This window comes from Colletotrichum spaethianum (genome assembly GCF_022836535.1).
Source record: "Colletotrichum spaethianum MAFF 239500 DNA, contig07, whole genome shotgun sequence".
Taxonomy (NCBI): Eukaryota; Fungi; Ascomycota; class Sordariomycetes; order Glomerellales; family Glomerellaceae; genus Colletotrichum; species Colletotrichum spaethianum.
In genome coordinates this window covers 1,144,907-1,158,199 of record NW_026054777.1, presented here as the reverse complement: position 1 = coordinate 1,158,199, position 13,293 = coordinate 1,144,907, and the positions used below count along the sequence as shown (strand labels likewise).

The 13,293-nt window shown below is 56.0% G+C and overlaps 6 protein-coding genes across 6 annotated transcripts; 4 read left to right on the top strand and 2 right to left on the bottom strand.

The window, feature by feature from the left end:
* Positions 1-282: 282 nt before the first annotated feature.
* ColSpa_03750 (putative NADPH-dependent quinone reductase tdiC) lies at positions 283-1,447 on the top strand (the record flags this gene model as incomplete). The annotated part of the gene is made up of 3 exons (XM_049269962.1): positions 283-463; positions 522-1,135; positions 1,196-1,447. 3 exons carry the CDS (start codon positions 283-285, stop codon positions 1,445-1,447), a joined length of 1,047 nt encoding a protein of 348 aa, XP_049125919.1.
* A 949-nt stretch (positions 1,448-2,396) lies between these two features.
* ColSpa_03749 (uncharacterized protein) lies at positions 2,397-2,718 on the top strand (the record flags this gene model as incomplete). Its single annotated transcript, XM_049269961.1, is given in 2 exon segments — positions 2,397-2,655; positions 2,672-2,718. The coding sequence occupies 2 exon segments, from the start codon at positions 2,397-2,399 to the stop codon at positions 2,716-2,718; spliced, it is 306 nt and encodes a 101-aa protein (XP_049125918.1).
* Positions 2,719-3,585: 867 nt separating this feature from the next.
* Positions 3,586-4,753, bottom strand: ColSpa_03748 (chanoclavine-I aldehyde reductase fgaOx3; the record flags this gene model as incomplete). The annotated part of the gene is made up of 2 exons (XM_049269960.1): positions 3,586-4,574; positions 4,633-4,753. 2 exons carry the CDS (start codon positions 4,751-4,753, stop codon positions 3,586-3,588), a joined length of 1,110 nt encoding a protein of 369 aa, XP_049125917.1.
* A 751-nt stretch (positions 4,754-5,504) lies between these two features.
* ColSpa_03747 (efflux pump dotC) lies at positions 5,505-7,323 on the top strand (the record flags this gene model as incomplete). The annotated part of the gene is made up of 2 exons (XM_049269959.1): positions 5,505-6,081; positions 6,134-7,323. 2 exons carry the CDS (start codon positions 5,505-5,507, stop codon positions 7,321-7,323), a joined length of 1,767 nt encoding a protein of 588 aa, XP_049125916.1.
* Positions 7,324-8,258: 935 nt separating this feature from the next.
* Positions 8,259-9,316, top strand: ColSpa_03746 (chitin deacetylase 1; the record flags this gene model as incomplete). The annotated part of the gene is made up of 2 exons (XM_049269958.1): positions 8,259-8,393; positions 8,462-9,316. 2 exons carry the CDS (start codon positions 8,259-8,261, stop codon positions 9,314-9,316), a joined length of 990 nt encoding a protein of 329 aa, XP_049125915.1.
* A 586-nt stretch (positions 9,317-9,902) lies between these two features.
* Positions 9,903-12,107, bottom strand: ColSpa_03745 (positive regulator of purine utilization; the record flags this gene model as incomplete). Its single annotated transcript, XM_049269957.1, is given in 4 exon segments — positions 9,903-10,632; positions 10,749-11,128; positions 11,145-11,465; positions 11,517-12,107. The coding sequence occupies 4 exon segments, from the start codon at positions 12,105-12,107 to the stop codon at positions 9,903-9,905; spliced, it is 2,022 nt and encodes a 673-aa protein (XP_049125914.1).
* Positions 12,108-13,293: the final 1,186 nt, after the last annotated feature.

Below are 13,293 nucleotides of genomic sequence, written 5' to 3'. Positions count from 1 at the left end.
GAAAAATTGTGGTGCACGACGGCTCACGGTGATGAGGCTCGGAGGGGTAAACTAGTCCGTCCGTACGACGAGAGAAACGGCGTTGGCGTAGAGTCCTGAATGTGCCTCTGGTTCCAGAGTTTGACCGACTACTAATACCCCTCGGCTCCCCTTCCAAAGCTGAAGTTGGGAGGCTTTATTTTTCAAGAGCTGTCTCGAATCCCGTGTTGTTCTGTACATCTCTCAAAACCCCTCTCTGTGACTCCTACATATTTTCTTAATACCCCTCACATACCAGCCGAAATGTCGCAGCAGAACCTCTCCGTCGTGCTCGCTGAGCGTCCCACGGCTGAGATCATCCCTGGCCAGACCTTCAAGACGGAGCAGAAGCCTATTCCCAAGGCCGAGGACCTCAAGGATGGCGAGATCCTCGTCGAGAACTGGTACCTTTCTCTGGACCCCGCCATGCGTGGCTGGTTGAACGGTACGTCTACGCCTCTTGCACTCCGGATGCTCCTCGACGGTTGCTAACGTACCCCAAGACCGCCGCTCCTACATCCCCCCCGTCCAGATCGGCGAAGTCATGCGCGGCGCCACCGTCGGCCGTGTCATTGCCTCCAAGTCCCCCAAGGCCAAGGAGGGCGATGTCCTCCCTACCTTTGGCGGCTGGTCCGAGTACAGCGTCGTTCACGACAGCCGCGTCGAGCCCGTCTCCTCCTTCCCCGCCGTGTCCCAGCCGGTCGACTACCTCTCCGGCATCGGCATGACCGCCCTGACGGCCTACTTCGGCATGCTCCGCGTCGGCGACCCCAAGCCCGGCGAAACCGTCGTGGTTTCTGGCGCCGCCGGTGCCACCGGCAGCGTCGCCGGCCAGATCGCCAAGCTCAAGGGCGCCCGCGTCGTCGGCCTCGCTGGTTCCGACGACAAGTGCCGCTGGTTGACGGAGGAGCTCGGCTTCGACGTCGCCCTCAACTACAAGGACCCTGAGTTCAAGCAGAAGTTCAAGGAGGCTACGCCCGACTTCATCAACGTCTACTTTGACAACGTCGGTGGTGAGATCTTGGACATGGCCCTCGCCCGCGCCAAGGAGTTCTCCCGCTTCGTCATGTGCGGTGGCATCAGCCAGTACAACTCTGCCACTCCGCAAGGCCCCAAGGTAGGCCGTGTCCCCCCCCCGTCATCAAGCTCCCGGTAGCCAGAGACTAACACTCTATAGAATTACGCCAACATCATTACGATGCGCATCAAGATGCAGGGCTTCATCGTCTTCGATTACGCCACCGAGTACGCCCAGGCCCGCAAGGAGCTTGCGCAATGGCTCGAGGAGGGCAAGATCAAGCGCAAGGAGACGATCATCAAGGGCGGCCTCAAGGCGGCGGAGCAGGCCCTCGTTGACCTGTACAAGGGCATCAACACGGGCAAGCTGATTGTCGAGATCAAGAACCCCAAGGACGCGGCCAAGTTGTAAGAGGATGAATGTTTTCGACGCGGAGGACCAAAAGTTGCCGGCGAATGACTTGATGACAATGTACAATTATGCATAATGACCTCGGACTCGGTACGGATAGAAAGGCATGCCAATGAAATGCAAAAAGACATGATAACGTTTATGTCCTGACCCAATCGTTCTATCGAGTGCACCATGCTTTTTACCCGAGTATGCGAAATATGCAGCCAAGCGGTGGAAGCCCCACTACCCGCCATCGCCATTCTGCCCCAAGCTCCCTCTTCATTGAACAGGAGCATCCATCCTCGACAAGCTGTTTTCTTCTACGTTGCCTCGGACACAGCTCCCAGCAGGCGAGAACCCCGTTTGGAAGCAACTCAATATCCGCACGAACCCTCCCGTTCGCGAAAACGGCTGCATCGACATGGCAAACCGATTTGTGCATTTTTGAGCTGCTGGCTACACCATTTCGATTGGTGCGGCTTGCTCGGGGCTACCCCAGCATCACGACTCTGCACCCCAGCCTTCTCCTACAGACTCTGAATTCCTCGACGACGATTCACCAACCATTTTCCTCCGGCACAGCGACGGAAACGGTCGACGGTTACGACAGTCCGCATTCCTGTGTATCTAGGCGGGGTGAACTGCCGGCCACCCCTCCAACTTGCATACCTCGAACCGAGACATTGCGTCGCGCTCAAAAGATTCCACTAGCGGGGCAGAAGAGTCGCCCAGCCACGAGTTGACGGCCATGATATAGAAGGTCGCGCAGGAGAACTGTAACACTTCGTGAGCTTCCCTGGGTGTTCGTGACGAATTCGAACGAGTCGAGGCGCAAAGCCTTTCAACCCAACCGAAGTTTTTGCCCTCAGGACTATCTGCAGTAAGACCTCGCGAAACAATCAGCACGTTCCGTCCGTCGATCCGGCTTCGAGCCATCATCTCGAGACCTTGTTATCCAGTGACAGAAATGGCTCTATCACCAGAAGAGGTCGCGCACCTCAACCGACAAGCGAAGCGTCGAGCCGAACGAGCCGCGGCCGAAATGTCGTTCCGGGATGTCAGCTCCGAAGAGTATCTCAAGAAACTGCGTGCAAAGCGGCGCCCGGGGAGGCGGTTCGAGGTGGAAGACATACCCGCTGCGGTCGAGATCGGCGAAGAACCACTGTCACCATCACAACCCGAGTTCAGGCGTCCCACGGGTCCTGAACGGCAACGGACATACAATTGTACGCAATCCGCCAGCGCAACGATACCAGGGCCACAGCAACGTGCGACGTCAACACCTGTAGGTCGCAGGGCTACGCTTGGCGGTCCCATAGCCAGGAACACATCCGCGAAACCTTATGTGCCGTCTCAGAGATACTCCGGCCAGCATGCATTAAGTCAGCCAGACCTCCTAATGCGGGCTGCGCAGCGGCAATCAGTTCCAACACCGGGTCCAACTGTGAGCTCGAGACCGACATGTCCATCACCAAAATCGCAGCCTCCACGGCCCCGATCAAGCCTCAGCATCTTCTACTCCCGAAAGCCAGTCCGTCGAGTCGCGTCTGTAGCTGCCATTTCTTCAAAACCAATTGATTCAGAGATGGGCTCCACGCATCGACAGCCCAGTCACGTCCGTAGCAAATCAGTCCATGTCGCGGCGACTCCATCAGATACTCCTGTGCGAGCTGGGGTCCTCTCCAAACGAGGCTCGTTGCGGATGCTCAAAGATAAAATCAGGAGAGTCGCCAGCTCTTTCGAACTGCGGCCTACAAGGAGTGAGGGTGCGGGGCTTGGCGGCGGCGATGGCTTGAAGCACCGCTCTAGCAGAAGTCTTCTCCAGCGACCATCACGCAAGCTCGGCTCCCAGCAACACCTAGGCACTGTCAGTGAAGAGTGAGCGATGGATACTGGGTCATTGCATCCCTTTTGCACACGCGTAAGCGGCCTACTCGCCATGAAGATTCTCCTGAAACGCCCTATATCCAGAAGCAGTATCAGAAGGGGAGGGCATATTGTACAATGGACGGCAACAAGGCAATGTCCACGACCGCGTTTGAATAACAGAATCCAATGACGTGTATCTGTTTTATGACATTTTATTATCTAGGCGAAGATACCCTGTTTCTACTATTCACCCCAAAAGTCCTGATTTTGCCTTTCTCAAGGGAATGCTACGAAATGACCGGCACCGACTGAAACTGGGGCGAGAACGGGTAGTCGATATACCCAGTTGGCAGCTTTGGCGTGTAGAAGTACGTTCGCTCATACTTTTCCAACTCGATGCCCTCCTTAATTCGGAAGACGAGATCTGGATTCGAGATGAAGTACCGGCCGAAAACGGTAGCCACGTCGTACTTTTTGTACGTATCCTCGACGGCTTTCCTTGCCGACTCGGCCGTCAAGCCGCCCGCGAGCAAGACCGGGCTTGTGTTGTTCCACAGCTCGACCAGCCAGCTCACTGTCCGCTGGCCGCCGCAGTCCGTGTCGTCGTTGCCACTGATGCGGGCCTCAATGAGGTGGAGGTAGGCCAGGCCTAGCGGCTTCAATTGCTCGGTCAAATATCTAAAGGTGGGATCCGGGTCATCCATGAGCATTCCTTGGAAGTCACTGTATGGACTTAGACGGACAGCCGTTCTGTGAGCCCCGACAGCGTTGATGACGGCCTTGGTCACCTCGAGGTGGAACCGCGCTCGCTTCTCAATGCTACCGCCCCAAGCATCGGTACGCTTGTTGCAGGTATCCTGGAGGAACTGATCCGGGAGATAACCGTTGGCACCGTGGATCTCCACGCCGTCAAAGCCGGCCTCGATGGCGTTGCGTGCAGCTGCTGCGTAGTCTTGGATGATGTCCAAAATGTCGGCCTCGCGTAACTCTACCGGCGTGGGTGTGTCGTCTGCGATGGGCACCGCGCTCGAGGACTCGAGTCTCAAGCCAAGCGACTCGAGAATGTCGGCCTTGCCACCACGGCCAAGATGCCACAGTTGGCAGTAGATGAAGGAGCCTTTCTCGTGAACCGCATCCGTCACTTTCTTCCAGCCAGCGATATGGGCTTCATCCCAGATGCCGGGCACGTTTTTGCGGCCTGCAGTGCGGTACGAGATCAGGGTTCCTTCGGATATGAGCAGGGTGCCCGGTACGCAGCCTCTCTGCGCATAGTACTCTGTCATCAACCGTCAGGTCATAAACCGCAGAGGTTGCATTTAATGATTTAGGCTCACCCTCCATCATGGGAGTCGGCGTCCATTCATCATCGGCGCGGTACCGCGTCAACGGGGCCAACGCCAGCCGGTTGGAGAGCTGAAGCGACCCGACAGTCAAGGGCGAGAAAAGCTTCGACATGATGGCGGCCAATTGAAGATTTGCAGCACTTGGTTCACGAGGGAAAGCCACGACAGGTCGAGATAAAGTAGATGCAGCAGTAGGGTCTAAATCATCACGCGGCGTTATTCCGCCATCGGTGCAGCATCACTAGCGCGCATGATACCGGCCTTTCTTGTGGCCACACATGCCGATGTTTCCCGCGACGCCGCCGATGACGGTTCTCCACGGAAATCTCGAATGTTGTCTACAACTCCCGTCCCTTTAATACAATCTAGTAGAGGCCACTGTCAAGACAAGAGAAAACTACACTGAGATGACCCTCGTGGCACCCCACTAATACCCGGCGCGACCCCGGGCGCCCCTTGACTCGACACATTTCCAGAAACCAAACAGCATGAATAATGTGGATGCGCGTCGGCACAAAACTTGCCGACAAAGAAAGTCGGACATGGGATCGGCGACGGCGACCACCAATCTTCTTCCTACCCCAATGCCGATATAGCCAGTGTGGATCGCCCGCGTCGGAAGCCTTTCAGTTATTCCCGGCGAATGGCCCAACAGGCGTTGACGCAATGGATTGCTGTAAGCAGTTGCGGGTGCAAACTGTTGGGCAGTACCCAAGATACCCCGGGAAATCATAGCCGGCGGTTCGGCACCGAAGCCCTGCATGATGGTTCTAGATGGGGCCTCGACTTGTCGACTTTTCTTGGGGCTGCTTCACTGACGATGCTCTCCCGTACCCAAGTGACTCGAGGAGCATGCTGTCAAGATGAAGGAAGATGCGCCAATCACCGGCGACAACACCACCGCGCAACCAGCGCAACAGGTGCTTTGCACAGAATCAACATCGAGCGACAATGAGGCGACCACGTTGGCATCCCCGGCCGAACGACCGCAACCAAAAGACGACAGCGATGTGGAGAGTGTTGGCGGACAGAGGAATACCATGTCGCGAAAGCGCATGCTGCTAGCCTTCTCTGCATTGTCTGTTTGCCTCTTTGTGTCCTTCATCGATCAAACCAGCGTTTCGACAGCAGTGCCGGCGATAGCGGGTGACCTCGACACCGGCACGGCGACATCATGGATCGGGACGTCGTTTCTCATCGCGTCAACCGCTTTCCAGCTCATCAACGGACGACTCTCCGACATTTTTGGCCGCAAGAACCTGCTCATGATTTGTCTGTTGTTGATGGCTGTCGGCGACATTCTCTGCGGATTCTCAAAGACGAAGGAGCAGCTTTTTGCGTTTCGGGCCATTGCGGGTATTGGAGGCGGTGGCATCAACAGCATTGTCATGATCATCGTTAGTGATATCACGACGTTGGAGAATCGAGGAAAATACCAAGGTGAGCCAGAGTCTTGCCTGCCGTAAGATGCGTAGTGCTTACATGTACTCAGGTGTGCTTGGTGCTGTTCTCGCTCTCGCAAACGGAGTCGGCCCCTTCGTCGGAGGCGCAGTCGTGCAAGAGTCAACCTGGAGATGGGTTTTCTGGATGGTCCCAATCATCAGCGCCCCGGCAGCCGTCACCATCCTCTTTTGCCTGCCGCTCAAACACCAGTCTGGCAACTACGCGGAGAAGGTCAAGAAGATTGACTACGGCGGCATCGCACTGAACATGGCCTCGACTCTGCTGGTCTTGGTCCCGCTCTCCGGCGGCGGTGTGTCCTACCCATGGTTTTCGCCTTTCGTGATCGCAGCCGTAACTGTTGGTGCCGTTCTGGCTGTGCTCTTTGTCTTGTACGAATGGAAGGTTCCAAAGCTTCCCATCATGCCTCTACGCTTGTACCAAGCACCGCATTGCAGCTACCTCTTTGGCCAAACGTTCCTGATGGGCCAGGCATACTTTGGCAATCTCTTTTACCTGCCGATATACTTCCAGTCGATCCTCAAGTTCTCGCCTCTCGCCGCCGGTGCGATGATTCTACCTGTCATCATCACGACGTCGGCGCTGTCCATTCTCTCTGGTCAGTACATGCTTCGACTCGGGCTGTATATGCCCTGCATTTTCGTAGGTTTTTTCCTGTGGACTCTGGGCAACGGGCTCACAATTTTGTTCGACCGCGACACCGGACTCGGCGAGCTCATTGGGATTCTCATCATTGTCGGCGCGGGCATCGGTCTCACCCTGCAGCCGACGTTGGTAGGCATGTATGCCAATTCTCGAAGCGAGGACCGCGCCGTGACCACCGGGCTGCGGAACTTCATCCGTACCATAGGAGGTGCGTTCGGGCTCGTCATTTCCGGCGTCATCCTCTCGAATACCCTGAAACGGGACCTCCACGGCAAAGACTTCATCTCGGACAGCTTGATCGCGGAACTCACGTCTTCCACGTACACACTGGGCGAGAAAGGCTTCACTGAGGAGGAGCAGACGGTTATTCTCAAGGCATACATGAAGGGCTTGCATTACATTTTCATCTACTACGTTGTCTGCTCTGGCCTCAGCTTGGTGTTGACGCTCGGGGTGGGCAACACCAGTCTAAAGGCGAAGAAGCCGGCGCAGGCCGAGGAGGCGGCGGAGGTTCCGAACGAATCACAGGCGGAGCCTCCAAGGACCGAAAATGAGAAGGGCGACAAGAAAAGTTAGAGACATTGTCTCTTCAATCGAGCAAGCACGACAATGAGCATTGGGACGGAGCATCAGCGGGTTACAGCATCGGTCGCATTTAGACAAGTTTACAGATTCAGACAATGAGCAAAGAAGCTTGTTTCACTAAACAAAAATCACTGGCCCTACGTTGGAGGTTCATTTAGTCTACATTCTGACAATCATTTGTTTTCAAGGTAAACAAAAGGGTTTATCGCGGATGACGGAACTTGCACAGCTCCCTCTCGTCCCGCAACTCAATCGTTCCTCGTCTCCCAATCCAGCCCTGGGCGTAACATTACATCAACCCGCATCGCGCGCCGAGACTTGGCTTTCGTTATCATTGGCTCCCCATCGCGCGACGTTATCCATGGCCGCTGTTAACCCCACCTCCAACGACACCATCGACCCCGCGGCTTATCAACATCCCTGGGAGGGGCAAACCTCCAGATGCTCCAACGGTTCGTTTGAGCCGACGCGCAGCCCTCCCCTCTTCCCCTGGCCGGCGCCTCCAACAGCTTGCGATCGTTCCTGCACGAGTAAGGGAGGCTGGACAGAACCCGGGAATGCGTGTCATTCGATAACGCGCTGCAATCTGCAACGAGGTGCTGGTGATAACGGAGCTATGGCGGGGCTCCGGGGTTGGAGACACACAGCTTGAGGCCCCGCGCAATCATTGCAGATAGTCGTGATAATGCGCGCCGCGGTGCGGGTTGCGTCGTCCGACGGGCGATTCCCCGGCTGAGATAGGCCGATGTCTGGCTGCTCGGGGCCTATTTGTAGGTCGGCCAGATGATTCTCATACGCGCTTAGTCTAGGAGCCAATTCTATTGTTCATCCAAATCCTCACCGTTGGCCTCCTTCAGAATATTCTTCATTATTAAACTTTTACCAATTGACACTCAGAGACACATTGAGAGAGAATAGTCGTCACCATGCCTGAAGCGTACCACTCCCACCCGGACTACGGCTACCCCCGCGACTTTAAGGGTTACGGCGAGAAGGGCATCGCCTGTCCCTGGCCAAACGACGCCAAAATTGCGGTCTCCTTCGTCATCAACTATGAAGAGGTGCGTCTCTGTCCCTCGCCCCTCACCTTTCCCATCGCGAGCGTGTTACTGACTTGCGTTGACAACAGGGTGGCGAGCGCTCCGTTCTGGCCGGCGACGGCGTCTCCGAGACCAATCTGCGCGAGAACCCCTTGGGCCCGCCCAAGTACAACGAGCGCAACTACAGCGTCGAGTCCGAGTACGAGTACGGCTCGCGTGCGGGCTTCTGGCGCCTCTTCCGCCTCTTCAACACGCGCAAGATGAAGTTCACACTCTACGCCGTCGCGCAGGCCGTCGAGGAGCAGCCCGAGGTCGCGGCGCGGTGCGTCGAGGAGGGCCACGACGTCGCGTCCCACGCCTACCGCTGGATCGACTACCACGACGTCCCCATCGAGCAGGAGAAAGAGTACATCCGCAAGTGCATCACGTCGCTCAAGTCGCTGACGGGCTACGCGCCACGCGGGTGGTACTACGGCCGCAACTCGCCGCACTCGCGCACGCTAGTGCCGCAGGTCTACGAGGAGATGGGCGAGGACCTCGTCTGGGCGAGCGACACTTACGCCGACGACGTGCCGTACTGGATTGACCTGCCCCTCGAGCGCGAAAAGGCCGACCCCAAGGGCTGCCTGATGGTCCCGTACAGCTACGACTGCAACGACTTCAAGTTCCACACCGCCGGCTCCGGCTTCCGCGACCCCATGGGCTTCTACACGCACCTCAAGAATGCCTTCGATGTGCTGTACGAGGAGGGCCAGGAGGGCATGCCCAAGATGATGACCATTGGACTGCACTGTCGCATCGTCGGCCGGCCTGGCCGTCTGGCCGCGCTGCGGGACTTTGTGGACTACATTGCCAAGAAGGAGGGCGTCTGGGTCGCGACGAGGACGGAGATTGCCGAGGCGTTCAAGGCCAAGTATCCGTATAAGAAGGGACAGTTGGCGTGAAGCGAGCCGTGGCGGTGATTTTTGTACGTTTTGGGGTTTGCCAATGATAGTCCTTGTTGAGCGTCAATCCTTTTTCCTCTCGTTCCTTGTTCATGAATGAAAACAAGCTCGACTGGTACATGCATCTTCATCCATCACGTCCATTTATCCGTCGTGTTGAAGTATCAAAAGGCACGGTCAGTGGGATGCTTAATCTCCCGACCTTGACGATACGCAACATTTCAGGTGAAACACTTGTAATCCATGCTCTAACCGATTGGCCTACTCGACCTAAGTGGTTACAGATTACAAAAAAATCACCAGGTAGCTCTCACACGTCCACCAAGCTCTGCAGAAACCAGTGATAACGGATATACACTTTTCGCACATCTGGATCCTCATACTTGTAAAGGCTTTTAACTAGACTTCTGGCGCATCGTTGTGTTGGGCTGCTTAATGAACTATCGAGGTGAAGAAGGAGAAGCCACAGCGGCGCCACGGAGACACCACGACGAAAGGGCTGCACTCACGCAAGCCCGAGCGTAAGCACGTATACATTGATCCAACTCAACCCAGCCTGCCCTCCTTACCAGTGGGACAACCCAGCTCACCGCAACCCCTCCAGCCCGCCAAAGTCCCAGTCCGAATCCATCACGTCGGAAACACCGCCCTGGTTCAAATCGTGTGTGAACTCAGGATCCTGCGCAAGCACATCCCAACTGCCTGCCTGTGGTCTCGGGTCAGGCCGCTTGACGCCCGGCGGTGGTTTTGGAGCAAGGTCGCTTTGGACCATCTCGTTGAACATCCTCCAACCCTGCCATCCACCGGGCGCCTCGTCGTCAACCTCCATGAACGCCTCCTTGACGGCGTCGGAGACGGCGTTACCCACAGCGGACCGCTCTTCGGCTCCGCTGTCGCGCCGGTGGGGCCCGTTTTCCGATGAGGTTATCGGGGCCGTGGGAGAACCAACCGGCTCCGCGGCAAAGTCGACCTTGAGTGGCTTCGGCCCCGGATTTGCCTCTGGCCGCGGATTGACAATGGTCTTGAACAGACTCCCGGAGAGGGCATCGAAGATGTCGCGGTACTTGACGGCGCCAGGCCACTTCTCGCCAAAGATGGTGAGAGACTGAGAACATGCCCGGGTCGCCTCTAGTGCATCGTAGGAAAAGAGGGACCGATCCCTCCATAGGCAGTACACCAGGGTCAAGCCCGCTATGAAGCATGAGTGCAGCGCAGTCATGGTATAGCTCAGCGTCTTTTGCTGGTTCAACCGCTTGTATGCCGTACACACGCACGCGGCGGACCGGGCAGTCGTGACGAATCTTGTGTCTGATGTGCTAAGCGTTGGAAGAAGGACAGTGAATAGTGACAGCACTGATTTATGATACTGTCTGATCTTCTGGTTAGTACACGCCGGCATCTTTGCGACCTTTGCGCAATTCTTTCCACTTACAAGTTAAAGAAGTCTCTTGAGTCATGATAGGCGCTCTCTGGATCGTACATCCAAGTAATGGTGGTGGCGTCTTTTGGCGGGTGTGGAATAGTGTTGGCCCACTCATCAAGCTCGGCTCGGATGGCGGCCATCTTTGCATCGAGCTTGGCTCTCTCCTCTGGCACGCTTGCAAATACGTCCTTGTCGACACGGTATACGCGCCGGTGGATTCTTGATTGGATTCTCCGCAACTTGACGATGTGAATGAAAGGCTCTACATTCGACCACACGGACTTCTGGCCTGGTGGTGGTGATCCAAGGGCAGTCAGGTCCCAGAACTCGGTACTGTCGCTTGGAAGCTGCAAGGTTCTATCAGACTCGTAATCCTTTTCACTTATTAACTGTCAGGGAACTCACATCTACATTGATGTCTCTGTCAGCTATTGCAAAGGTCCGTCCAAGGACCACGCTGGTCATGCGGTCCAGACAATAACACGACCAGAAAGATCGTCTCCGAATCTCCAGATCCCGGGAACTGTGGGATGATGCAGTGGTTTGCTTCCTATGGAGGCCCAACTCGATGCAGAGCGTCACAGCGTATCGCACCTGAGACCAGGCTCCGGCGCCGTATGGACTCCGTGTGCCATGAACTGCCAACAGGAGGAGGAACTGAACTGTTGCGAGGTTGTGCTGCTCAAGTATATAGTCCATTGGTTCAATGGCAGCCATAAGGTGTTGCTGCGTATGTTAGTTTGGCGGCACAAAGGCCCTAGCTGAAGCCCAACTCACTTGTGGATCCACGTCACACGGCTTCTTCATAAGTTGCAAAAACCTCGCCGAGATGGCATATACCAAGTGCATGATGCTTCTGTGTTGTATCGATAGTGCTCCCTGGTCGTACTGCTGCTCAAAGAGCTTTGTGTAAAGCTTGCGATCTAGGATGGGCCACCGAGTATGGAGTCGATCAAAGAAGACATCAAACAGCATCTTTGACTCTGAAGGATATGGGAACTCTGACACAAGCTCATCGGGATGCGACGACACTGAGGCAGTGTTTCGGGATTGCGGCGGGCTCAGTACACCAGCTCGTGTCCCCGCCATGGCATCAGACAGGGCCTTACCCCCAGCTCCATGGAAGATGGAAGACTGGATCATCCGTGCAATGGTGGCGCCCGAGCTGGACCCAATGTAAAAAGGCTCCGGCGCAGTGTCCGTTGTCCCAGAAGCGCACAGGGACAAGTAGGCAACACCGTCAACCAACGACGTGGGCTCCTCTTCAGAGTATGAATCTTGTGATTCTCGCCGGGGCGGGTTCGCTTCTGGTGCTGGGGGCGTCGCAACGGAGGATGTTGCAAAGTGGTCCTCGGCATAGTCTGGCATCCGTGCTTCAAGAAACGCGATTCTCTCTTCGAGCGCGCTGATATACCTTCACCCGGTGTGAGCATGCTGAGCGTCACGTGGTGGCACACATATTGCGGGCCAGCTTACAGTGACTTCCCACCAGGATAATGCGGTCTTAATGCCCGCTCGTAGATACATTCCGAGTTTGCTTTTTGGCAAGACTTGCAACTTGGATGGGCGCCATCGCACTACCAAAATCAGTTAACAAGAACTCGGCCTGCGCCCACCAGGTCTGCATACCCGCTGCTTCCTTCGCTTGCAACGCTTACACGCCAATGCGACTCGCGATTTGCGGTTCGGCGGATGACCTCCGGCCGGGTTCCCAGTGCGGGGACTGACGGGGCTCTCTGGGTGAGAAGCCGATATGGGGGCTACCTGTTTGCTCATAGGTACGTCGCCAAACATGTTCTCGATCCGAAATTGTACAGACATTGAGACGGGTATGATGAGTCGAGACGCTTGTTCGTGATCAATGGAAAGTAGAGCAGGAAGGTTTCGAGCCGATTAAGTTCATGGGGGCGAGGAATAGACCGACAGGGGTCCTCCGCATCAGGCTCCAAAGGCGCGGCGAGCATGTGGCTGTGGATATGTGACAATGCTGACCCCAAACCCCACAGATAGCGAATGATTTCTTGGTTTGGAATCCCGGGCTCTGATGTTAACCCAGATCTATGGTTATGTGCGGCACTAGTGCCTGTATTATTAAGGTCGTCATGTCCTTAATCGAAAGCGAACAGCTTCGTCTCGATCGAATCCTTGTCTGCTGACTCGGGCTAGGGCCTCGTGCTCGAGGGGGAGAGTCAAGGAGACTGCTTGTTTCTGTTGGTCTCTTCCTAGACTTCCAGCCTCTCTAATCTCGAGGCAATCGTTCATGTCGGTAGTTTCTTACCGACGACGTAGTAATTACCTACTTGGGACACTTGGGCGTCCATCACGCAGATAAGACCAAAGACCGGACAGTTTCTTATCTCAGTGGAGCGCCGGGACGATACCCCCCCCTGGCCAACATCAACGCACCAAGCACGGCTCCGCATAGGCTATGACATCCTTATCGTCCCGTTGTAGGCCCAGCCGTTCGCGTGGCGACGCAGCGCTATCGGTTGGAAAGACGCCGATGAGTGTGAAGAGAAAACGATAGGGTAGTAATGGAGTTGTCACCACGACG